Genomic DNA, 27,946 nt, shown 5'->3' on the forward strand with positions numbered 1-27,946 from the left:
CTGATCCTCCCATTTATTAAACAGTTTTGCAAGGACATAGTAGAACAAACAGCATTTTCTTCAGGGCAGACAATCTGCTACAAAGTTTGTTAATCCTTTCACTGTCCATATATCACCCACAGGGGAATATTTTTTTTAATCAACAAAAGTGGAATTATACTTTAAGTAAGCCTCTAGGTAATTTTATCCTTATTTTTCACTGAAGCAAAATTGTGTTACAGGAAAATCTGCATTTAGCGCTTGGGTGTTTATTCATTAACAAATGAGTAAACATCCAAGCTCCTAACACGGGTATATGCGGTACCGCGTTAACACGCATTTTTGCTGCGTTTAGCATTTTTCTCCTGCCAGTAGAGTTAACGTCTACAGTGTCCCAGTCCCAGTGTACATGAAGCCTTAGAGATCTACAGCATTTTACTGTTTTCCCCCATCTATCTGCTTTCAAACGGATGTCCCTTCTGATTTGCCTTTGGGAAAGTTATTTGCTACTGTTCACTTCAAGCCCATCAGAAGAACAAAAATACAAGAAAGAGAGAGCGCACAACTGCCCTAGTGTGATACAGTTTAATAGAGAAACGATTAAAAGCCTTTATTCAATGCACTCACATTACACAGATGAATGAACAGCATATCCATGCCTTTTAACATTCTCCTGCATGGTCACTGTAAGATCTGTGTTGTTCTAATGCCTCTGTGCAGCCCTTTGTCGGCCAGAGTCTGTGCCAAGGCTGCTGCGCCCGGTCACTGTGAGATCCTTGTTGTTGTGATGCCTCTATGCAGCCCAACTACCATCAGAAGCACATGATGCCAAGATGGCTTGATATACCGGTATTGCTAAAACACTTTCCATGATGTTTCGTAACCCCTGGTGGCCTATTATCCGCAAGGGTATTCATTTCTAAGTCAAAGAGTGTGAGACCTGTGCCCATTCCAAGTCCTTTAGGTCCCCGCCTTTCAGTTGGCTTTTTCCCTTGCCAGTCACTAAGCATCCCTGGACTCATCTGGCTATGGACTTTATTGTGCATCTACCTTCCTCAGATGTGGATGTGGAATCCATGCCACCATGGATTGCTTCAGTAATAAGGTCCCTTGGATGTTCCTGATACAAAAAGTACTATTCAAACATTGGGCCCAATTCACAAAGAGTTATTTTACTGTTAAAATCTAAGGTAAAATAACTTTTTTTCTAACTTTATTTTGCAATTCACAAAAAAAGCACTACTAAAATAAAGCATTGCATAAAATAATACAGAGTTATTTATTCAAAATGTGAGGTATTTTACTAATAAAACCGTTCAGTATTTTATCTCATGACGTGATATCCAGTGGGATGGATACAGTGGAGAAGGATTAGAACCCCTGTCAGTTTTTATTGCTAATAAAGTGGTAAAGTGTTTTAAACCATAGAAATATACCAACTCACTAAGTCAGTGCACTCCCTGCAGCAGATGTATTAAAATGGTTGTAAAGGCTCAAGGTTTTTTTGCCTTCATGCATTCTATGTATGAAGGTAAAAAACCTTCTCTGTGCCGCAGCTCCCCCAGTTCCCCTAATACTCACCTGAGTCCCCTCTTGATACAGTGCCCCTGGCTCCCCCTGCTGTCAATCACAGCCAGTGTGCCAATGAGAAGAGAGAGGGGGCAGGGCCACACCAAGGCTCTGTTTGTGAATGGACACACGGAGCAGCAGGTGCCCCCATAGCAAGCTGCTTGCTGTGGGGGAACCCGACAGAAGGGAGGGGCCAGGAACTCCGGCAGCAGAGCCCAGAAGAGGAGGATCTGTGTTGCTCTGTGCAAATCCACTGCAGAGAGCAGGTAAGCATGATGTGTTTATTTTTTTTTAATGTAAGCCTTTAATATCACTTTAATACAAAAGAAAAATTGTGACTGGAACACCAGTCAAAGGAAAGCTGCTTTCACATGACACACATAGTGTATCAAGAACAACCAAGTTAAATTACATAAAGACAAAATATCTTTATAATTGTGAAATACTGAATGAAAATAGTATAAAAAATCACACACATATATGCATACCCTTCTTCCACGAATAAAAAGACAATGTGTCATTGGGGAGATTATCCTTCACTTCTAGAACCAGTGTCCCCATTGGAATATTTTCCCTTAATTACTTTTCTGGAGACAACCAAAAAAATAGGGATTTTCTTAACTTTCACTTTCAATAATAATGGTAAACAGGACAAATACAGAGGGTGCACAGACAGCAATACAAACCTGACAGGGGGTCTAATCCATCTCCACTCTACCCAAAACAGAAAAAAAAATGTGTCTTGATTTATACTTTAAGTAAATCATTCCCAATGAGTTTGTGTTTTTCCATATTTAGCTTTCTATGCATTACAGATGAGAAACTGATCCAAAAAGGTAGAGACTACTCTAAATTGGTGATTATATTTTTACATTCTTTAAAATCCTGGACCATGACTTATTTAACACATGTATTTATTTATTTCATTTAGTGAATTTACTTTAGCACCATTTTATGAGGTATTTACCGAGTTTTTGGTTTGTGAGGTAAATAACTCATAACGTGATAGCGAATTGACATTTTCAGCATCTCATGAGATAATTGGAGAAAATGTGTCAAATGATTCAATTACCTCATGAGATATTCTTTAGTGAATTGAGCCCATTTTCTCAAATTTGGAGCAAAACCCAGGTTAGCTTTTGTCCAGTTCTGTTTCCCACAATCACTGTACATATCACCTTCACTCCTATGCCCCTCAGATAAGGGTCAGTTATCAGGTTTTGCTCTCCACAAAGAATTTAACCTTCAAGGTTCCTACTCAAAAACTGGCCCCCAGACTTATCAGTCCTTATAGAGTTGTTCAACAAGTTTTTTCTTTAAATTACACCTTCCTGCATGATTCTCAGTGAGAATCCCTAATAGTTTTGCTATCTTGCTTCTGAAGCTGGTTCACAAGGATACCATTGTTTCTGCTCAATCGTCACTGATTCTCAACGGTCAAGGAGAGTATGAAGTAGAGCGCATCTTGGACACCAAAAGAATCAGGATTACTTTTTTATAGTTTTCATTAGCCTGTCCCCAAAAGGGGAAAAATGTTAAGAGCGATAAAAAACACTTGGGTTTCTGTTCTACAGCCCTCCACCCTGCTACTCTCTGCTGCCCAATCTGAGTCCCTTTTGCTAGGCAGCAGCTCCATGCTCTTTGTTCCATCCACTCTCACCTGATTTCAGAATTACAAGCTCAGTGTTTTGGACTTGTGAAAGAATTTTGCTACCTGGTGTGACGGACGCTGCGTCAGACCCCCAGCCCTTCTCACCGACTTGTGACAGAAGGACTAGCCAATCTAAAACCGCACTGTCACGTAACAATGCCACGCTCAGCTGCACCCTGCACAAAGATTTTCCAGCTAATGGACCACACTATGTGCCTGAGAGCGATTGTTACTGAGTCAGATTAATTACACAATTAACCCTTCACACTGGCACCACCACCTTTTTGTACAGAGTAGGAGAAAACTCGCCAATCTTAGCAGTAACACTATGATGTTTGAATAAGCGTCTGGATACACACTGTCACCACAGGCAGATGTACCCAGAGGTTTTAAAACACACAGTAGCGCTCTTCAGAGACAGGGATTCTTAGTTTGCATTAAAGAGTTTTAGAAACAGTTCAACACTTTTCAGATAACAGGATTTATTACTAAAAAGGTCAAAATGGTTAAAAAAAAATATTTACAGAAAAAGATGTAGCCAATATATATAAATACAGAGAGCAATACCACAACAGAGAGATAACAGAAAGAAGTTTAGAGAGGTAGAGTACTTGCCAGAGTACTTGGTTTAAGCAGATTCAAGGGTCCTGAGCAAAAGGGTGCCTTTTCTCCCAAAGTTGGTTCCTGATGTTAAAAGGGAGATCTCTTCATCTTACTTCTCCAAGCCTGACAACCTCTTTTCTAGGAACTTAGCAGGGTGTCTCCTTAAAGCAGAGAACCAATTGCCTCATTTGGGGAGGGGTGTTTAGGCGGGGAACTCAGGCTATGACCAAATCCCTCGCAAGTTATACCATGGTCAATAACCTTCCCTAGGTACATGTAGCAGCCTAGCCACTAGTAGATTAATATGCACAATGATATCCTGAACGTCCTGACATCATATATGCCATATCTTACTATTTCAGCTAGAACTATATGGCTTTCTACTCTCCTGTAGACTTTAACTAGGGGTGTAAGGTATCAGGTGACTTGTATTAAAGTGACCTCTCGGAATATATGCTTTGTTTCATTGTAAGTATTTCCTATTTTAAGATATGAAATTGTATGGAAAAGTGGTTTTAAATGGGATGTATGTTTTACTGCTATCTCGGAATGTCTTTCATGATCAGCGAAGGACTGGTTTATAGCTTTACGATCATCGCCAAGCAAGAGTCTCACAGACATACTGGGCCCAGGCTAATTGGGGTTTATAACCATGAAGCTATCCAGCTGTGCCTGATGCCTTCTGAACTCAGCATACACACAGACCACATTCCTGAGGGAGGGGGATTGGAGGGAGAGAGAATGATATAAGATGGAAGATCTTTAGTAAGATGGATGACTGCGTCCATCTCTGTACGTACAATTGATACACCTGGCTCCCCACGTTTTGCTTTGTCTTGCTGTTCCTGTTTGCCGAGCTTTATCTTTCAGATTCTCCTGTTACTGATCCCCTTTCTTGGAAAAAAAGATTATTCTTTGGATTGCTGCCTGGCCTGACCTCAGACCGTCTGTGAATTAAGGTAATGCCTTAAGGTAATGGGGGCTTCTACTGTATAGGTAAAGCAACACTTGCCGGTATTAGTTTCTGGCCTTGGCATCAGGGCAAGCACTGCAGCATTGTAAAGGATATTTCCTACCTTGCCCGAGAATCTCTTCCATCTTCTAGAGAGCTGGCCTGAAGAGCAAGAGCCTGTGTCATCCTTTCTAGCCGTACAGCCCGCGGTGTTAAAGGAGGTGTAGTTTCACTCTGCATCAATGCCTTCTCATCCCTGCTTTCTTCTTTAGGAACATGATTCTGTGCACAGAGAAAGTATATTACATACTACTGGGCCAATTTCCAATGGGACCAAATTGTCTTTATTTTCTTTGTATTTTTATTTTAAAAGTACAATGGCCAACTTTGGGGCTTAAGCTTAAAGTGGAACTAAACTGCATCTGAGCACCACAAACTGAAAACACTGTTTAGCTCATTTTTAATGTTCAAAGCAAATTCACCCATCCATCAATGTCTCTATGCATTATTCTGATAAGAAAACATTTTAAAAAACACTCCCCTAGCATTTCTGACTGCAGCCATCTTGAGTAAGGGCAGATGATTTATGTGGTATTTCCTGAAATCCATCTGTCCTTAGGCCAGGCCTGCATACAGGAGAGAGTGTTTAGCTGAGAAAGCTGTTTAAACAAGTAAATATGATATACTTTCCTATCTATTTACTAATGCCAACAGCATGAGGATTAAAAATAGTCAATTATGATTGAGATAGTTTAATTCCAGTTAAAGGGTAGATAATAGAAGTTAGAAAGGGGGGAGGGGAGGAAAGGAGGAATAGAACTGTTGGGAGAACAAAGAGGTAAGGGGGAAACAAAAGAAGAAGGGAGGGCAGAGAGCATGGTGTTCCCCAAGAGCTCAGAATATAAGACAGGAAAAGATGTTTATAGATAATAGTGACTAGATGGATCCAGAGAGGAAAGCACATATTAGAGACAGGTTCCTAGACCTTGAAAAATTTGGATTGTTAATCAGTGAGGGCACCAGAGAGTTTTTAGTTAACAAGCAATAAGAATATAATGTCTTGCAAGTCAACTCTGGAATTTACTGGCTTTTAACAATGATTTTCAGTACAGCAATCCAAAAAAAAAGTTCAGGGCACTCATGGCAAGTGAATTTTCTTTATTTATTCGTGCATAGTGTGCAATTTTTCAAAAGCTATTGAAAAGAAATATATGAAAACAAATAACTATAAAAAAGAAAGCAGCAAGCCTTTCCTGGGAAATAGTAAGGCCTGGCATGGTATGATATAAGAGCGCTATCAAGGGGTGTTTTGGGAGAGTGATATGGAATGGGTTGGGATAAAAAAAATATCCAGTACCACCTAAAAAGGACTTTGTAAGCCGATTGCATTAAAGTTGTGTTAAATGAACATTTGGATATCTTAGATCAGATTTTACTTCAATCTTCAGAGGTTATCAAGGGTCAGTTATTGCTCCCAGTTCCTGTCAAGTGAAGTGGGAAATTGGGTGGGGGGGGGCTAACAGCTAAATATAGGATGAGTTTGGGGGAACCCCACATATAAAGAAAAATGAAGACTGATTTTATTTAGGGAAATGCAGAATTTCTAAAAAAAATGGAGAATATTCTGTGTCTAATCCACAAGCATTTAAAGTATTCCATCTGAGGAGCTTTGTTGTGCTCCTGCAGGTCTGACCAAGCTGGAAAGTGTAGTGAGAAAGCAGTGTAAGTGAGAGAAGCAGCTGGAGGTCTACAATGCAAAGGACCTGGAGTCCTTCATTATTGGAGGAAAACGGGGATTATTAGCTTACGGTAATAGGGGTAGGAAAGGAGACAATGATTTGCTAAAATAACAGATTGAGTCCCAGGAGGCCTCTGGGGCTAAGGGAGGGTGGCTGAACAGAATGTGGAAACCAGAGAAAGGCAGTGATCTGAATATAGCCACAGTTGGGGAGTTCCAGTAAGTCCCATAAAGGAGTGTCCCAAGTGGGCTGAAGTAGTGAACACTGAGATATTTGTACTACTTTAAAATATTTTTCTACATTTGGTACACTCAGATAAAGGAGTAGATTCATCTTTAAATAAGGTGCAGGTATTGGGATGGAACAGGTATAGGGAGAGTTCTGAAGCTGTACAAGATTTTAGGCAAGAGACTCAACACTACCACACTGATGGGGCCTATTCGGCACAGCGAGATTCTTGGTCTAGGGATTGAAGAAAGAATAGCAATTTGTAGTGAAAAAGGTAGAGTAACATGGGGTAAGCTTCACCCCCAAACAGTTTAAATCTGAGGACATCCGAGTAAAAGGAAAATGTGAGTGAATATAAGTTGCTGAAGTGAGAGAATAATTTGAGGCCAGAGAACTGGGCAAACTGATTGAGAGCACAGCAAAGGTTGGGGAGGGATATGTGGGGATTAGCAAATCAGGAGGGTATCATCTGCGAAAAGTCTGATTTTATAGTTCTGTCCTGCATTAGTGACCCCTGAAACACCCTGAATCTCCCTGATGGCAATTGCCATTGGTTCAAGGTATTCGAAAGGGTTGAGAGTACTACCATACATATTGCACCATAGCAGAAGGGCTAGAATACAAAGCAGTGATTCACTAAAAACAGATCTTCAGAAACCCCATTTATGGAAAATATATTTAAAGTAATCTCATGATAGCGAGTCAAATGCTTTGTGGATGTGAAAGGGAAAATAGAGTAAAAGGAATCTTGCGTTGATGCAGCAGATGGGTAAGGCCGACTACTTTCGTAACTTTATCTCTAGCCTGGTGCCCAAAGACAAACATAACCTGATCCCTATGTATGAGGGTCTGTAAATGTTTACTTAGTCCCTAAAATGTTGGCCAACAGCTTCATATTTACATTGAGTAGAAATATCAAACTAAAGTTTTGGGGTTCGAAAGCTTCCTCTGGTGGTTTAGGGATATGTGCTTGAAGGAAATTTTAGGACAGCTAGGGACCAGGTTTGAGGACTTTAAAAAAAGGGACGTAGGGTGAAGAAGTATTTCTAATAATAGATTGCTGAGAAACAATCTGGGCCCATTGGTAGCTGAGAAGACTTTGGCCTGGTTAATATCAGTGGTTAAGAAGATTCTGATGTTCACTGAGACAGGAGAAGGGTGGAGTTTTAAAAAAAAAAGGTTTTCCTAGTTTCTGGGAAAAGATTGATGGTTATAGATGGTAGTGAGGATGTCTGAAAAGATAGAAACTATTTGGGATGGATCAGAAGTGAGTGAGCCAATGTAAGCGTAAATTGTGGTTGGGGCAAGAGGCTTCACAGTAGACTTGAGTCTGTTAGCCAACATAGGACCAGGTTTGTTGGCACAAGAATAATATTTAGGTTTAGACCAGCGTAAAAATATTCAGCATTCACTGCAAGTAAGAGATGTTTTTCTCCTGCATATCTGTTATGTGTCTGTTAGCAAACATCGGCTGGGATTTCCATGTCCTCTCTGCAAATGTTAATAGGTTATATAATTCTTTTCTTCTGTTTTTATTCAATTGATTTTGGCAAATAGCTATTTGAATCAGATGTCTTCATAAGGTTGCCTTTTGGGCTTCACTCGAATGACTGACTGGGAAAGAGAGAGCGTGTAATGTATTAGAGAAAATGTTTTGTACATGTGTTCGAATTTGGAGAAAAGTATTCTGAGTGATAATTAAAGGAATTCTATAATCACAGGACACATCAGCCTTGTAATAGCAATACAAACAATAGTTATTATTGGCAATCCAATATACAGCACTGTGAAAAAGTATTTGCCCCCTTCCTGATTGGGGGGGTTTTCTTGCATATTGATCACACTTAAATGATTCAGGTAAATACAGTAAATACAAAATGCAGTTTTTAAATGATGATTTCATTTAAGGGAAAAAAGCCATCCAAACCTGCCTGGCCCTATGTGAAAAGGTAATAACTGGCATCTCTGTGGAGGAATTTTGGCCCACTATTCATTGGAGGGTTTTCAAGCATGAGCAGCCTGCTTAAGGTTATGCAACAGAGTCTCAATCAGAGTTAAGTCCAGACTTTGACTAGGCCACTCCAAAACCTTACTTTAGTTTTTTTCATCCATCACAGGTGAACTAGCTGATGAGTTTTGCTGCATAAACCAAGTGCGCTTGAGCTTGAGGTCACAAACTGATGGCCGGACATCAGCATTTTCAGCATTTTCTGGTAGAGAGCAGCATTCACAATTCCTTCAATTATGGCAAGTCATCCAGGTCCTGAAGTTGCAAAGCCCCAGACCATCACACTACCACCACCATGTTTGACTGTTGGTATGATGTTCTTTTTATGAAATGCTGTGTTACTTTTACTCCAGATGTAACAGGACAAACACCTTCCAAAAAGGTAAACTTTTGTCTCAGCAGTCCACATAATATTTGCCTAAAGGTCTTGGGGATATACAGGATGTTTTTTTTTGGCAAATCTGAGACAAGCCTTCCTTTTCTTTTTGGTCAACGGTGACTTTCGTATTGGAACTCTCCCATGAAAGCCATTTTTGCCCAGTCACTTTTTTTATTGTTGAATCATGAAAACTGACCTTAACTGAGGCTAGTGAGGCCTGTAGTTCTTTAGATGTTGTTCTGGGTTCTTTTATGACCTCCTGGATGAGTCATAGTTGTGCTCTTGGAGTAATTTTGGTAGGTCTTCAACTCATGAGAAGGTTCACCACTGTTCTTCATGTGTCTATAATGGCTGTCGCCGTGGTTCGCTGGAATTCTAAAGCCTTGGAAATGGCTTTGTAACCCTTTCCAGACTGATACATGTCAACTACTTTGTTTCTCATCAATTCTTGAATTTCTTTAGATCGCAGCATGGTATGTTGCTTTTTGAGATCTTTTAGTGTGCTTCACTTTGTCAGACAGCTTTCTTGATTCAACAGGCCTGGTAGTAAACAGGCCTGGGTGCAGCAAGTGGAATTTAACTTGACTTTTCAAAAAATGTGGTAAATCACAATTCATTCATGATTTAGGCAAGGGGGTGGGAATTATTTTTTCCCATAGGGCCATAGGGTGTGGACAGCTTTTTTCCATTGATAAATTAAATTATTTAAAAACTGCATTTTGTATTTACTTGGGTTATCTTTGTGCAATAATACATTTTTTTGATGATCTGAATCATTTAAGTGTGACAATTATGAAAAAAAAAAATCAGGCAGGGAGCAAATACTTTTTCACAGCACTGTAGGTTTACCAAAAAAATCTCCTTTCATGTTGTAAGTGCTGCATGTCTGCTGGCCATCTCTTTACACAATTTCATGGATTCTCTGCATACTTTGCAGCTTCTCCTCTGTTGTTTACTTTATACCTATCCCATAAAGCCTTTCTGTCTGTAAGCAGTGATTCCTGTACTGACTTTGCCTCCTCTCAGCACCTCTTTAGTTCAGAAGACAAGCTCTGTGAAATGTGTAACACAACAGTGCCTACTCACAGGGCAGTAAATACATGTCATGGAAATGTGCGGGGTACTTCACAAATACGTTTACAAACGTTGACAAGATCATTTAGATTACAAATGGTGGGCTAGAAATAACTGAAATGCAATGTGAAAATGATGATCTAATTCAAAATTTTGACTACAGACATGTTTTAAAGACCTGTTCATCCTCCATTTGAAGACAGGTTTACCATGTGGCGATAGTCTATAATGTAGTGAGAAAGGTTGTGGTCTGACCAGTGTATAATAGAGATATCGGTTTTGGACACAAGGGGTTAATTTCGAAGTGGTATGAAGATGAGGCTAAACCTACAGAAGCGTTGCTGGGGGTTGGAGATATATGTAAAGTTCGTGGTCCAGGGATGAAATTATTGCAAAGTGTCCATAAGGTAAAGAGATTTGAGAACTGTGTGCATGTGGGATTCTTGGGAGGTATCGTGGGTGGGGGTCTTGTTGATCCATTACCTATCTCTAGGGTGCATGTAAAATATGAGGTTGCATCAGAAGGCTATAAGGGCACCTTGAACCTTGTCTTGAGAGCTAGCCATATAAAAGATAGGGAAAAGTTTGCTAAGAAATGTTGGGCAGGAAGCGGATGGATATCTAAAGATTTTTGAAGATTGACAATATCCACTTTGTGTGTTTAAAACATGGAATGTTTTGGGAAAAAATATGTAGGAGTTGTGGTGTCTTGGTTGTTAACATTAGATGGGCCACCATGAGACACATAGCAGCCTCATCTGCCATGGTAATAAAAGGGTGGGCAAGGTCCTGAATCTTGTGGGAAAAGGTCAAGTCTCGTTATCTTTTATCTAACATTAGGTTGGTGATATAATGGGAGTAGACATTAAAAAAACAGATTTACCAAATTTAAAACATTTGCTAGAACCACAAATTCAAGAAGAAAACAATACTCACAAATTTCTCGCCCTCTCGAGCTGGACTATGGGGGGTTATCCGTGGGGTGGAGTGTCCACTACTGGGTGGGGAGGGGCTGGCCAAAGTAGAAGTGGTGACAGAAGTTGGAATGGAACTAGCTGAACGGTAACGTCCCAGAGATCCATCAAGAGTGCCACTAGTAACCCTGCTCTCTATCTCCTCGGCACGCAACTCAGTAGTCTCCTTCTCTTCCTGTATAAGCCTGGCAAGAAGAGGCAATGTAAGAAGAAAATTACCATTGCTATTTGTGTGCTTATTTATTTTTATTTATTACAGGTACTTATATAGCGCCGTCAATTTACGTAGCGCTTTATATATATATTGTACATTCACATCACTCCCTAACCCTCAAGGGGCGTACAATCTAAGGTCCCTAACTTACATTCACACATACACATACTAGGGCCAATTTAGACAGATCCAATTAACCTACCAGAATGTCTTTGGAGTGTGGGAGGTAACCAGAGTACCCTGAGGAAACCCACACAGGCACAGGGAGAACATGCAAACTACACGCAGGTGGTGCCATGGTTGGGAATCGAACCAAGGACCCTAGTAATGCCAGGCGGAAGTACTAACCATTTAGTTACTGTGCTGCTGTTTAGCACATTTTTTTCTACTTCACAATCATAGGAAAATTAGAAAATAAATATAAAATGATTAACATAATGGTAAGAGATCTCCACCTAAACTTTATATCATCCATGCCTAACATAATGGCCTAACAAGATTCTCTGTGATAACACAATTGACAGCAAGGTTCTGTTAAAAGGGGATACAACAATAGACAGTAATAAATGAGGCAAACAAGTAATGGAGAAAGCAAAACATATTGCCAGGTACGGGACTCCCAATAACTATGTGGTATCTAGGTCAAAGAGATGATTTAAGACATTAAGAAAACACACTTTAAAATGTGTTTTAAAGCAGACCTTTTTATAAAGTAACTGAAAGTGGTTGTAAAGGCAGGACATTTTTTACCCTAATGCATTCCTTACATTCCGGTAAAAAAATGTCCCAGCAGTTGTATTGCCCCCTCATTACCCTTTTACTTACCTATCCTATTTCGATCTAACGCTGTGCCTGTTTGCGGCGGTGGTAAAAAGAGTTAGCACAAAAAGGGCACTTAGGTAGTTTGATTGGCAGAGGCAGCCAATGTAGTTGTTCAAAGGATAGCAATGAGTCATCTGCTTTAGTAAAACATTCATTGATTTTATTTCACCCAGTAACAAATTTCGTGGCTTTAAATTGTAACTTCCTCAATTCAAGATGATAAAGTTGGTGTCTACTATCAGCTGATAGTGTGCTTAACTTGGGGAAATATCCTTTACTGACCACTAGGTGGAATGTAGAGTTTGTGGAGCCACATTGATTACATCACTGCCACAATTGGAGCAGTACTATCGACTCTTCATTGGAACAGAACCATCAGCTCTCCATCAGAGCAATACCCCACTCTACGCAGATACTCTAAGCAGTATTATCAGCATTTCCTGTCATCGGAGCAGTACCATCAGTTTTTCCAGCAGAGCAGCACCCTAAACTTAATCTTCAGAACAGAACAGTGTCATTAGCTTTCTTCTCCAAAAGAATAAAACAGTTTTCAGCAGCTCAATAGTATCAGTTCAGCTCTCCAGCAGAGTAGTACGTACAGCAACTCTTACCCGTGTCAGAGTCCCACCACCTTTACTTTACACTAGAACAGTATCATGAGTATCATGAGAATATGCAGTTCAGTTTTGGGCACCAATTCACAAAAAGAACATTGGGGAACTGGAGAAAGTACAGAGCAGGGCAACCAAACTGATAAGAGACATGAAGGAGTTCAGCTATGAGGAAAGATTAGAGGAACTGATTTTATTCTCTCTTGAGAAGAGGAGATTAACATGATTAACATGATCAACATGTATAAATAGATCAGTGGTTCACATAGTGAACTTGGTGTAGAGCTATTCACCCTGAGGTCATCACAGAGTACAAGGGGGTACTCTTTACGTCTGGAGGAAAAGAAATTTAATCTCCAAACATGGAAAGCTTTCTTCACAGTGAGAGTTGGTTCTGGCCAGCTCAGTGGATTACTTTAAAAAAGTCCTGGATTCTTTCCTAGATACACAGAATATAACTGGATACTAACATTTATAGGTAAAGTTGATCCAGAATATCTGATTACCTCTCGTGGGATCAGGAAGGAATGTTTTTCCCTGCAGGAGCAAATTTGATCATGCTTTGCTGGATTTTTTGCCTTCCTCTGGATCAACTGTGGGTATAGGATTATAACTTTTTTTTTTTTTTTAATGGTTGAACTGGATGGACTTTTGTCTTTTTTGAGCCAGACTAACTATCTAACTATGAGCTATATTCTCCAGCAGGGCTGTAATATTAGCACAGTTTTCTAGCACAGCAGTACCTTTAACTCAATTCTCTGGCAAAGAGTCTTTTCTCCAACAAAAAAGAAACAAAAGATGAACAAAACAAAGCATTAACAAATAAAATTCAGCCTGTTTTTGTTAAAAATTAATGGCACTGCCACATGTCTGCTAAAGGGCAGTGTGTTTCTCTGTGTGATTCTGCATGAGTTCCCGACATGTACAAAGAATGAACTTAGCCTTATGTTCTTGCATGTGTCAGCACAGTATGGATTTTGTCTCTTTGGACACTTTTTCTGTCAGTATGGTACTGCTAGTGTTGATACCAGGGTACTGACCGTGTCCCTGCAGTGGTTTCTGGCTGTGTCTGTACACTAGTTGTGTTGACTTTACAGATATGTTCTTGGTTGTGATTGCTTTCATTTGGTTTTGCTTTAACTTCTGTATGTATGATCATAAATTTGCCAGTGTTATAATATTAAGGCAAATCTGTTTTGGTTGCTGTATGCTGTGTGTTGGGTGGGAGCACACACACAAGGTAGCTAGAGTACTGGATAAAAAAAAAGTATAAATCCAGTCCTGGTTATCATTTAAGATTCATTGTCAGTCACACAGGGAGTGCATTTTTTTTCAAATTAAAGTTTATTGACATAAGGTAGTATCCAGAACAGATAGTATGTGAACATCTGGTACATTCAAGATTCATGGCAAGATTCAGTCGAACAGCTTGAGACAATAGACGGTAATGTAAAACGGCAAATAACAGAGCACCCATAAAACGTAGCCCTATTTCCCAGAGGCTTGAACTGCGATCTCCTCGAGGGGGAGAAAGAGAAAGAAAGAAAGAAAAATAAATAAATAAATAAATATATATATATATATATATATATATATACACACACACACACACATACAGTTAGGGCCATATATATTTAGACACAGGCACAACTTTCATACTTTTGGCTCTGCATGCCACCAGAATAAATTAAAATGAAATGATCCATATGAATTTGAAGTGCAGATTTTCAGTTTTAATTCAAGGGGTTGAACATAAATATCAAGTATAAATTTTAGGAACTGCAACCATTTTTATACACAGTCCCTCCATTTTCAGGGGCTCAGATGTAATTGGACAAATGAATATAATCATAAATAAAATGTTCATTTTTACTATTTTGTTGAGAATCCTTAACTGGCAATGACTGCATGAAGTCTGGAACCCATGGACATTACCAAATACTGGGTTTCCTCCTTTCTGATGCTTTGTCAGGCTCTAACTGCAGCTACAGTCAGGTCCATAAATATTGGGACATCGACACAATTCTAAAATTTTTGGCTCTATACACCACCACAATGGATTTGAAATGAAACGAGCAAGATGTGCTTTAACTGCAGACTGTCAGCTATAATTTGAGGGTATTTAAATCCAAATCAGGTGAACGGTGTAGGAATTACAACAGTTTGCATATGTGCCTCCCACTTGTTAAGGGACCAAAAGTAATGGGACAACTGGCTTCTCAACTGTTCCATGGCCAGGTGTGTGTTATTCCCTCATTATCCCAATTACAATGAGCAGATAAAAGGTCCAGAGTTCATTTCAAGTGTGCTATTTGCATTTGGAATTTGTTGCTGTCAACTCTCAAGATGAGAACCAAAGAGCTGTCATTATCAGTGAAGCAAGCCATCATTAGGCTGAAAAAACAAAACAAACCCATCAGAGAGATAGCAAAAACATTAGGCGTCGCCAAAACAACTGTTTGGAACATTCTTAAAAACAAGGAACGCACTGGTGAGCTCAGCAACACCAAAAGACCCGGAAGACCACGGAAAACAACTGTGGTGGGTGACCGAAGAATTCTTTCCCTGGTGAAGAAAACACCCTTCACAACAGTTGCCTAGATCAAGAACACTCTCCAGGAGGTAGGTGTATGTGTGTCAAAGTCAACAATCAAGAGAAGACTTCACCAGAGTGAATACAGAGGGTTCACCACAAGATGTAAACCATTGGTGAGCCTCAAAAACAGGAAGGCTAGATTAGAGTTTGCCAAACGACATCTAAAAAAGCCTTCACAGTTCTGGAACAACATCCTATGGACAGATGAGACCAAGATCAACTTGTACCAGAGTGATGGGAAGAGAAGAGTATGGAGAAGGAAATGAACTGCTCATGATCCTAAGCATACCACCTCATCAGTGAAGCATGGTGATGGTAGTATCATGGCGTGGGCATGTATGGCTGCCAATGGAACTGGTTCTCTTGTATTTATTGATGATGTGACTGCTGACAAAAGCAGCACGATGAATTCTGAAGTGTTTCGGGCAATATTATCTGCTCATATTCACCCAAATGCTTCAGAACTCATTGGATGCAGATTCACAGTGCAGATGGACAATGACCCAAAGCATACTGCAAAAGCAACCAAAGAGTTTTTTAAGGGAAAGAAGTGGAATGTTATGCAATGGCCAAATCAATCACCTGACCTGAATCCGATTGAACATGCATTTCACTTGCTGAAGACAAAACTGAAGGGAAAATGCCCCAAGAACAAGCAGGAACTGAAGACAGTTGCAGTAGAGGCCTGTCAGAGCATCACCAGGGGTGAAACCCAGCGTCTGGTGATATTTATGCGTTCCAGACTTCAGGCTGTAATTAAAATTGCAACCAAGTATTAAAAAGTGAAAGTTTGATTTATAATTATTATTCTGTCCAATTACTTTTGGTCCCTTAACAAGTGGGAGGCACATATGCAAACTGTTGTAATTCCTACACCGTTCACCTGATTTGGATGTAAATACTCTCAAATTAAAGCTGACAGTCTGCAGTTAAAGCACATCTTGTTCGTTTCATTTCAAATCTATTGTGGGGTGGTGTATAGAGCCAAAAATTTTAGAATTGTGTAGATGTCCCAATATTTATGGACCTGACTGTAGCTGCAGTTAGAGCCTGACAAAGCATCAGAAAGGAGGAAACCCAGTATTTGGTAATGTCCATGGGTTCCAGACTTCATGCAGTCATTGCCAGTTAAGGATTCTCAACAAAATAGTAAAAATGAACATTTTATTTATGATTATATTCATTTGTCCAATTACATCTGAGCCCCTGAAAATGGAGGGACTGTGTATAAAAATGTGTCGATGTCCCAATATTTATGGACCTGACTGTATATTCAGTTGTTCTTTGTTTGTGGGTTTTTCTGCCTTTAATTTTGCCTTCAGCATGTGAAATGCATGCTCAATTGGGTTGAGATCAGGTGATTGACTCAGCCATTACAGAATATTCCACTTATTTTCCTTCAAAAGCTCCTGGGCTGCTTTTGCAGTGTGTTTTGGATCATTGTCCATCTGTACTGTGGAGCACCGTCCAATCAACTTTACTGCATTTGGCTGAATCTGGGCTGACAATATATCTCTAAACACTGCAGAATTCATCCGGCTGCTTCTGTCTTCTGTCACATCATCAATAAACACCAATGACCCAGTGCCACTAGAAGCCATGTATGCCCAGGCTCCACCATGTTTTATAGATGAGGTTGTGTGCTTTGGATCAAGAGCTGTTCCAAGCCTTCTCCACACTTTTTTCTTCCCATCATTCTGGCACAGATTAATCTTAGTTTCATCCGTAAAAAGAATGCTTTCCCAGAACTGGTCTGGCTTTTTTAGATGTTTTTTGGCACAGTCTAATCTGGGTTTTCTATTCTTATGAATGGTTTGCACCTTGTGGTGAACCCTTTGTATTTGCTCTCGTGAAGTCTTCTCTTGATTGTAGACTTTGACAATGATATGCCCACCTTCTCTAGAGTGTCCTTCACTTGTCTGGATGTTGTGAATGGGTTTTTCTTTACCATAGAGAGGATCCTGCGATCATCCACCACTGTTGTCTTCTATGGACATCCATGCCTTTTCATGTTGGTGAGCTCACCAGTGCATTCTTCTTTCCTCAGAATGTACCAAACTGTTGATTTGGCCACTCCTAATGTTGCTGGTATCTTTCTTATGGATTTGTTTCCTTTTTGAAGCCTTACAATGGCCTGTTCCGCTTGCATAGACAGCTCCTTTGAACGCATGATGTAGGTTCACAGCAATAGATTCAAATGCAAATACTACACTTAGAATGAACTCCAGACCTTTTACCTGCTTAATTGATGAATAAATACTGAAGGAGCAGCCCACTCCTGGCTATGAAACAGTTTTTTATTCAATTGTCCAATTACTTTTGGTCCTTGAAAAAGGGGGGATGGCTACTCTTAAGAGCTGCAATTGCTAAACCCTTCCTCTAATGTGGATGTATATACCCTCAAATTAAACCTGAGAGTGTGCATGTTCAGCCCATATCCATTATATAACTATAGCTTGAATATGTTTTGGTAAATGCGATAATAACCCCAAAAATTATAAAAAAAATGAAAAATATATAAATATACAGTATATATAAATATTAAAACCACAAAAAGAACAAAATAAATAAATAGTATTAAATAATATAAACAATGCCACCAAAAAGTGCAAAAAGTGAAAAAATCAATCCATAATAAAATATAAAAAAAATCAGTTCATAATAAAATAAAGTCCAAAATTATTTTCTTCAAAAAGTTTCCACCACAACCGTGATTTCCATTGTGCTCAACACCCCATCAAAGTGCAAACTCACCAGATGCTGGTGTTTAATCAGCATTAAATCAGGTATCAATAGACATGGAAATTCATCAAAACCAGATTGCTGATCACGCCCTTACGTGTTTTGTCACACAACTTCCTCTGAGGGTGTGATCAACATACAGGCCTTTGGCTTTTATAAGACAGCTCGCAATCCTATAGGTCAGCCAATTGAACTTCCACTGCCATCTTTTGATTGAATATCTAATAGCATATACTCAACTAGTCCTGCCTAAGAAGACAAGTACCAGAAGGGGAGAATACAAAAGCTCCCTACTGTCATCATATGGAGAAACACAAATATGATAGTCCACTATTCATATCACAAAGAGGGAAACCATCAAAATTACATCATCATAAAACTAATAAAATTCAAATAACATTAATTATAAAATCAAATATACACCCTGTTCCAAATTGTTATGCAAATTATATTTTTCTCATTTACCTAAATAATTGATGTAAATAACAGTCAGCATAATTCTCATGTTATCAACCATTAAGAGTACAATTCAAATTTTATTGAACAAACCTCCTAATGATAACAGTATTTTTTTTAAACATAAAAAACTTAAAATGCACTGTTCCAAATTATTACACACAGTAAGTTTCAAAACACTTTATAGGTTGTAAAGAACTGAAAATTGTCATTTGTTGTGTTTGCAGCATATTTACTGAAATCAAAAGCTATTTCAATCAAACTTTTAACAACATTTTAACTTTTCAAACATTTTAACAGGTCACGTTACATTTTAACATAGGACCCCTTATTTGATAGCAGCTTCACAAGTCTTGCATCCATTGAACTTGTGAGTTTTTGGACAGTTTCTGCTTGAATTTGTTTGCAAGATGTCAGAATAGCCTCCCAGAGCCGCTGTTTGGATGTAAACTGCCTCCCACAGTCATAGATCTTTTGCTTGAGGATGCTCCAAAGGTTCTCAATAGGATTGAGGTCAGGGGAGGATGGAGGCCACACCATGACTTTCTCTCCTTTTATCCCCATAGCAGCCATTGATGCAGAGGTATTCTTTGCAGCATGAGATGGTGCATTGTCATGCATGAAGATGATTTTATTACGGAAAGCAAAGTTCTTCCTTCTGTACCAGGGAAGAAAGTGGTCAGTCATAAACTCCACATACTTTGCAGAGGTCATCTTTATACCTTCGGGGACCCTAAAGGGGCCGACCAGCTCTGTTCCCATGATTCCGACTCAAAACATGACTCCACCACCGCCTTGCTGAAGTCGCAGCCTTGTTGGAACAGGGTGGCCGTCCACCAAACATCCACTACTCCATCCATCTGGACCATCCAGGGTTGCACGACACTCATCAGTGAACAGGACTGTTTGAAATTTTGTCTTTTTCTGCCCAATACAGCTGTTTCTGCTTGTGAGCATTGGTTAGTGGTGGCCGAATAGAAGGTTTATACACAGTTGCAAGACTCTGGAGGACTCTACACTTTGATGTCCGTGGGACTCCAGAGGCACCAGCAGCTTCAAATATCTGTTTGCTGCTATGTAATGGTATTTTAGCAGCTGCTATCTTGATCCGATGCATGGATCTGGCAGAAATCTTCCTCAATGTGCCTTTATCTGCACGAACCCATCTGTGCTCTGAATCAGCCACAAATCTCTTAATAGTGCGATGATCACGCTTAAGTTTTTATGAAATATCTAATGTTTTCATACCTCGTCCAAGGCATTGAACTATTTCACTATTTTCGGCAGCAGAGATATCCTTTTTCTTCCCCATATTGCTTGAAAATGGTGCTCTGCTTAATAATGTGGAACACCCTCCTTTAGTAGTTTTTCCTTAAATTGGGCTCACCTCCCAATCTAATTATCACAAGTGTCCGAGATTGTTTTCAGTAATCAAAAGGGCCCTGAGACACAATGCCATCCATGAGTTAAACTAAAAAACATTCTTAATCTTTGTGACACTTAAATAGAATTTGCATAATAATTTGGAACAGGGTGTATATAAATCAATTCAATATATTTAATAAACAATAAAATCATAAACTAATAATTACTGATAAAACAATTTAAGTCCACTTCAACATTTAAACCATTGGGGGTCAAATTGTCAGTGAGATAAATCCACCTCGTTTCACACTTTGACAGCTCTCTCACCCTATTTGTCCCACGCCACATACAGGGAATGGTGTCAATTCCCCAAAATGTAATACAGGAAGGATCTCGGTTATGATGTTTTCTAAAGTGCATAGATACACTATGATATTTATAACCTTATGTGCGTTATAATTTGTGTGCCCATTTCAGGAGAGTGTGATCTACATGAGTCTAAGCACACCTGTATGAAAGATTACTATTTTATTGGAGATATATGATTGACAAAATCGTACAAAAGGTGTGAGGTAAAGAGAAATCAGAGAGATGAAAAGCTAGAAAAAAAGATGAAAGGTGAGGTAGAAGGGGGGAATATAAGGAGAAAAAAATAGGGAGAGGGGGGAGAACAAGGGTAGGGAGGAGGGGGAGAATGGATATGGAGTGGAGGGGACGTTGGAAGGGGTAACTGCAAGTAAAATAAATCACGTCGTTTTATACGAGCCAGAAAGATAACTATATAGCTTATGAGTTAATATGTGCAAGATCATTTAATGGGCTAATATGTGGGTCAAAAACCTAAAAGATAGGTTATGATGTTGAGTCTCAATCTGTCTGAATATGCATTAAATGCGTCACAGATGGAGAGGGTGTCGTATGACATAACATTGCGTCCAATTATTTTGTCGGGGGGTGTAGGCTGTTCATGCAGTAGTAGGTGATAGGTGGTAGTGGTTTTGAAGAGACTCCAACAAGCACATGTCTTCCTGAATCTCTCGGGATGGTCTTTTGCTACAGAAATAAGTTCCTCCATTTCCGCACTATGAATGCTGTTTTTAATCTTATGCAATGTGAGTTTGATTCTAAGGGGGAAATTTTGATGGCAATAAATTTATAAACGTTATTATGCCATGGTGAGTGTTCTTTATTTACCCACATATGGAAATGAATTATACTTACCTTGATGGATCAACCATCTGATGAGTGATTAGTATTATCCGAATCAATCTGGTTTTGATGAATTTCCACACCTATTGACATCTGATTTAATGCTGATTAAACACCAGCACCTGGTGAGTTTGCACTTTGATGGGGTGTTGAGCACAATGGAAATCACGGTTGTGGTGGAAACTTTTTGAAGAAAATAATTTTGGACTTTATTTTATTATATTTTAATTTGGAAAGATTTTTTCACTTTTTGATGGCAGTGTTTATATTATTTCATACTATTTATTTACCGTATTTGCCGGCGTATAAGACGACTGGGCGTATAAGACGACCCCCCTACTTTTCCTGCTAAAATGTAGTGTTTGGGCTATACTCGCCGTATAAGACTACCCCTCTTCCAGTGCACACCAGTGGGAGGAATAGTGCCCCATCATCGGTGTCAGTGGGAGGAATAGTGCCCCATCATTGGTATCAGTGGGGGGAATAGTGCCCCATCATTGGTATCAGTGGGGGGAATAGTGTCCCATCATTAGTATCAGTGGGGGGAATGGTGCCCCATCATTGGTGTCAGTAGGAGGAATAGTGTCCCAACATTGGTGTCAGTGGGAGGAATGGTGTCCCATCATTGGTGTCAGTGGGGGGTGGAATAGTGCCCCATCGTTGGTGTCAGTGGGGGGTGGAATAGTGCCCCATCATTGGTGTCAGTGGGGGTGGAATAGTGCCCCATCGTTGGTGTCAGTGGGGGGTGGAATAGTGCCCCATCGTTGGTGTCAGTGGGGGGGGGGAATAGTGCCCCATCGTTGGTGTCAGTGGGGGGGAGGAATAGTGCCCCATCATTGAAGTCAGTGGGGGTGGAATAGTGCCCCATCATTGGTGTCAGTGGGGGGTGGAATAGTGCCCCATCGTTGGTGTCAGTGGGGGGGAGGAATAGTGCCCCATCGTTGGTGTCAGTGGGAGGAATAGTGCCCCATCATAGGTATCAGCGGGAGGAATAGTGCCCCATCATTGGTATCAGTGGGAGGAATAGTGCCCCATCATTGGTATCAGTGACACCAATGATGGGGCACTATTCCTCCCACTGACACTTGCTGACTCTGTTCTCGTATGGTGCTGCTGCAGCCAGCATATGTGGTTGCAGCAGCACCTCTACACTGACCACTTACCTGCTGGTCCTGCACTCGATTTTCGCGCGGCCGCTCGGCTCCACCCTCTCGCCGGTGATTGGCTGCCTGTGTGCCTTTCCTGAGCTACAGTTCTGGCGGCCAATCGCTGGTGAGGAGGCGGAGCCGAGCAGCCGCGCGAACATCCAGTGGCCGAACTGAAGGCGCAGCCGCGCTTCCTGGACCGGATCGTCGTGGGACCGGAACCAGGTAAGAAATAGCCCCTGCCCACCCCTGTACTTAGTGTCCCTTCCGTTAGGGGAAGGGGGGGGCGGCGGCGGCACCGCGCCGCCCCCCCTAAAAAGTGTCATGTCATGTTATACCGGCGTATAAGACGACCCCCGACTTTTGAGAAGATTTTTAAGGGGTAAAAAGTCGTCTTATACGGCGGCAAATACGGTATTTTGTTCTTTTTGTGCTTTGAATATTTTTATATATATATATATATATATATATATATATATATATATATATATATTTTTTTTTTTTTGTTTTTTTTTTTCATTTTTTATAATTTTTGGGGTTATTATCGCATTTCACTAGAGAGCACTGTTTATGGTATTTCTACTGATTTATTGTTTTTCAATTTATTTAAAATAGCAGCTCTAGACGCAATTTTGAGTTATATTTAATTATTTCACAACTTTGGCAAATTGATATAAGCTATTGATGAATTAATTAATTTTTAGCTTATACATATAAATTATGTTTTAGTAAATACCTGAAAAAAACTAAAATTGTGCAAATATTTATGGACCTAACTGTGTGTGTGTGTATATGTATATGGGGGAGGGGGATGGAGATGAGTGAAAAAGGAAGGGGAACAATAGGGGAAAAGACTAGGACAACCTGGGGACTGATACTTATTGTAACATAAATGTAGGATTCGGATAGTTGAGATGTGATCAGTAGAAATATGCCATTGTATATCTAGCTTAGTTCCATGTTATTAAAGATAACAAGTTAAGTGATCAGTATTCAGTCAGAGACATATGTTCACCAATTAGCATCTGAAAGGACAGAGCAGCTTCTAGACTGGAGGTGAAACCTAGGTGCCAACAAAACATTGTCACCTATGAAATCACAGTTTGCCACCTTCTAGAAATCTAAAAAGAAGGGCTTTAGCCATTTCGGCTTCGGGAAGCAGCAGGAGACCAGGAGAGGGCTCCGATCTGTCTGGGAGCTATAACTTATATACCCAGATCTAAGGAAAATCTTTAATCTCTCATGAAAGCTAAAATATTAGTTGCAGAGAGATGAAAATACTTCCTTCTGATTGGACACACTGTAGGCTACATCTGCATGTAAAACTGTATTTGTAGCCTATGTAGAATCCCAGAGAAACGCAGAAAACAGCTATATGGCGCCTGATTGCGATAGCTGAACAGCTATAGGTACTGCGACGATCGGACTGATGCGCTGGTGTCAGAAATTCTATCCCTGACTTGGTGATTCAAACCGTTCCTGGTCCAATCGACTTTGGGCACTTCAGTACCCAGAACGTCCTGTGGGCTGGTACAGGAACACCCCCCAGGGTTGATTGGCCAAGGGCTAAAGTACAGCCTACGTCCATATTTCAATAAATTGAGGACCCTGAGATATGGACGGGGTGATACGTACGGAGCCCGTTCTATTTGACTGGGGAATCGCGGACTTTCTCTGACTTGCTGCAGTCGCAGGATAACTCTTGGTAAAAGTTTTATTTCTGTTTTTATTCCCTTTTATTTTATAGTTAATAGCCAATTGTGTGTCTTTTTGCATTTTCTGTAATTGTTTTTTCTTTGTACATATTTTATGCACTGTCCACTTTCGGGATATTAAATCATAAAATTAATAAGGGACTTCTGGGTACTTAAGCTTGGGCTCATATCTTCAGAGAGATTGTGTTGTATTGCAGTGTCTTTATATGCTCGGTCAAGTTCATTGCCTATCTGTATGCAATTGTACTGCGTGTTGGCAGATTGCATGCAGATTGTAAAGCAGCAGATCTGCCAGATGGAGATCTGTGTGTGTGTGGTGGCCCAGCAGACCAGTCTGCGGATAAACTGTTGGGTGGTGGCAAGCTACCATTTGTTGTGTGTCTGGTGTGGGGGTGTGTGGACAGTGGAAGAGTGATTAACACTGGGGTTCTAGCTTGTAGGATTGCTGGAGGAATCCTAGAAGGGTGTGCCAATTGCTAGACTGCTCCCCAACCCTTAGCGTGCACCAGATTGTATATAAGATTCGTATCTGCCTGTGTGTGGTCAGCCAGCTGAATTGGAGTGAAGTGGTGGCCAGAGGTAGTGCGGGCTGTGAAAGCGTATCATGGCCGGTCTTATATATACTCAAAGTAAGTCCCCCTCACTCTCTCTTTACCCGAAGTCACAGCCGGACGTACACGCCTCGGTTAGCTAGTCGCTGTGGGCGTGTGTGCAGGTTTGGATCTGTGACACTTATTACTCTTGTGCAAAGTGGGCCTCACCTTGCTCAGAATAGATGCACATATTCCACAGACCCACGACTTGGAGCAGATCTCCCGTTTATGTTGTGAGGTCTGAAACAGATCTTCCATCTGATTCAGTTCCTGCACTTTCATGAGCCATTGGCGAATGGACGGAGGTCGCAAGCTTTTCCACATGAGAGGAATACAAGATTTGGCGGCGTTAAGAAGATGGCAGAGGATCAATATTTTTTATAGACTTTAGTAGGTATATTAGATGCATCCAAAAGAAAAAAGGTCGGATCATCCGGAACCTCATAATCAGTACATTTTTGAGCCAATTTACGGATCTCTGCCTAGAAGCCAGTCAGATTGGGGCAAGACCAAAAGATATGTAGTAGTGTTCCCCTCCCCTCCTGGCAGTGCCGACATTGATCAAACGTAATTGGATAGAAGGTATGCAGAAGAGCTGGAGTATGATACCACCTAGTGATTTTAGTAGAAACTGGAATTTAGTAGAAACTGAAGATTTCCAGGCAAAGCGGAGAATGTTGGTACTTTGAGAATCCAAAAATGATCAACCCACAATTGTACAGTCCTCTAGAAATCTAACCTAAAGGGATGCCTGAAACTGCCCAGAAGAGGCAAATAAGTGAAAAGTCCCATCCCTTTCCCCCAGCTCAAAACTGGGGTTACCCAGAATGGAGAACAAAGGAGAATTCATTGAGGACAGATCAGTTATGGAGAACGCCTGAAAGCACACGCGTGCTGTACTGCCTACCAATGGATGCATTTTGAGGGCTGTAGGGAGCTCCTTGTAGCACCAAAGCAGGTGACAAAAGCAGGGAACTGATCTGAGCCTGTTCAAGTTGCGGCCATAATTTAACTACTTGTCTACTGGGCACTTCTACCGCCTTCCTGCCCAGGCCAATTTTCAGCTTTCAGCGCTGTTGCACTTTGAATGATAATTTGGTGGTCATACAACATTGTATCCATATTACATTTTTATCATTTTTTTTCACACAAATAGAGCTTTTCTTTTGGTGGTATTTAATCACCACAGGGTGTTTTATTTTGTGCGCTATAAACAAAAAAATATCAAAAAATGTGAAAAAAAAAGTTTTTCATTGTTTCTTTTATAAAATTTTGCAAACAGGTAATTTTTTCTCCTTCACTGATGTGCGTTGATGAGGCTGCACTGATCGGCAGCACTAATAGGCAGCACTGATGAGGTGGCACAGATAGGAAGCACTGATGGGCACTGATAGAAGGCATTGATAGGCGGCATTGATAGGAAGCACTGATGAGCTGGCACTGATGATGTTGCACTGATAGGCGGCACTGCTGGGAAGCACTGATGGGTGGCACTGCTGGGCAGAACAGATGGGTGGCACTGATGGGCACAGGTGGGTGGCACGGCTGGGCACAGGTGGGTGTCACTGAAGGGCACATGTGGGTGGCACTGATGGGTACAGGTGGGCGGCACTGATGGGCGCAGGTGGGTGGCACTGCTGGGCACTGATCATCAGTTCCCTGATGATCAATGCTGATCCCTTTGCTGACAATTACCTTTTCTCTGCAGTACTTTCCTCATGCTATGACAGCGTGATGAAAGTGCTGCCTATAACCGGCAACTGTATTTACGCAGTGATCTGCTGATCACATTGTAAAAGGCCGCCGTGATTGGCCGTTTACTATATAACGTGATCAGCTGTGTCCGTAGGAAACAGCGATCACCGGCGGAGCCGGGTGCGCGCCACTGGGGGCTTACAGGGGGCATGTTCTGAAATGACATTCATGGACGTCGTCCCAGAACCATACAGCCGCGCTGTAGCCATCCTTCGGCTATAGCGTGGTTGGGAACTGGTTAAGCTCCCTATGTCGGCACCAGTCTACGAGTTGGCCAATATGTACTTCCTGGTAATATTTATAAAGGTTGGGAACTGCCAAGCCCATGTCAAAAGAAGGCGACGCATGCAAGGTCTCCTGCTGGCCCAAATAAAATTGAGAAGAAGAGTGCTAGCCTTTTTAAGAAAATTGGATGATAAGGAAATAGGTAGTGCTTGAAATAAATATAGAAGTTTGTGTAGAATAGAGATCTTAACAATATTAAACTTCTCAAACCAGGAATGAAGTTTGGGCTGCCATTTGTCCTATAGCATATGAACCATGGCAAAGAGTGGAGGAAAGTTATGCTCAAAGGTGCGGTAGGGCTGGCCGGAATATAGGTACCCAGATATCTCAAAGCGGCTTCCGTCCACTTGAATTTGAAGGAGGATTAAAGTTGGCAGAGTGAAGTAGATGGAATTGCTCTCCCATCGCTTCGGATTTAGTAAAATTGATCTTCAAAGATACCATAATGATCAAATTCATGGAAAATATTAGGAATGGAGATTGCCAGATTAGTCACTAAAAGAGCATTTCGTTGGCGGAGGCACTTTGTATTGGTGGTCTTCTATACAAATACCTGTAATATCCGGATTTTTACGATATAAAAAGGGTTCAAGCGTAAGCGCAAAGAGAAGAGAAGAGAGGGGGCACCTCTGTCTAGTCCCATTACTGATAGGGAAGGGGTCGGAGAGAACTCCATTAACATTAATCTGAACTGATGGCTGGGAGTAAATACTAGAGACCCACCCCATCATAACTTCCCCCATTCCGATATGCTGAAGCACCGCAAGAATAAAATGCCAGTTCACCCGATCAAATGTTTTCTCTGCATCCGTACCAAGGAATACACAGGGAGTGTCAGTCTGGTTGGCAACATGTATCAGGTTCATCACCTTTATGGTATTGTCGCGAGCCTCTCTAGCTGGAATAAAACTCACCTGGTCCAAATCAACCAAGTATGACAGATGTAGTTGGAGGCGTAGAGCCAGAATTTTGGTGAAGAGCTTAAGATCAATATTCAATATGGAGTTCGGTCTGTAGCTACCGCAGGAGGATGGGTCCTTACCCTCTTTAGGCAAAACTGAAACGTGCCGGTATTCCGAGTGTAGCTCGGGGTAAAGTTTCAGCACCACAAGCGGTAACCCGAATTACACTCGGGCTTACCATGCGGCGGTGGTCCGGGATCTGTTCTTCTCTTACCTTGTACTGCGCTCCCGCGATGTCCCTCCTGCTGTGTCCCCTGTAATGTCCTCCGGCGTATGCCGGCATCTGTCTTCTGGGTTCCGTCCCCTGCGACCTCAGGACA

At 40.9% G+C, this 27,946-nt stretch overlaps 1 protein-coding gene across 2 annotated transcripts in view; it reads right to left on the reverse strand.

Annotated features, from left to right (window-relative positions):
• The window catches only part of PPFIA3 (PPFI scaffold protein A3), a 460,187-nt gene that overhangs the window by 85,023 nt on the left and 347,218 nt on the right, over positions 1–27,946 (reverse strand). For both annotated transcript variants that reach the window (XM_089671605.1, XM_089671604.1), the window contains exons 16-17: positions 11,119–11,341; positions 4,879–5,036 (exon numbers count right to left, since the gene is read on the reverse strand). In XM_089671605.1, the coding sequence (XP_089527731.1) occupies positions 4,879–5,036; positions 11,119–11,341 (381 nt within the window). The remainder of the gene's footprint in view (positions 1–4,878; positions 5,037–11,118; positions 11,342–27,946) is intronic.

Source organism: Staurois parvus, unplaced genomic scaffold (assembly GCF_062004578.1).
Source record: "Staurois parvus isolate SC_StPar_1 unplaced genomic scaffold, SC_StPar_1.0 ptg000108l, whole genome shotgun sequence".
Taxonomy (NCBI): domain Eukaryota; kingdom Metazoa; phylum Chordata; class Amphibia; order Anura; family Ranidae; genus Staurois; species Staurois parvus.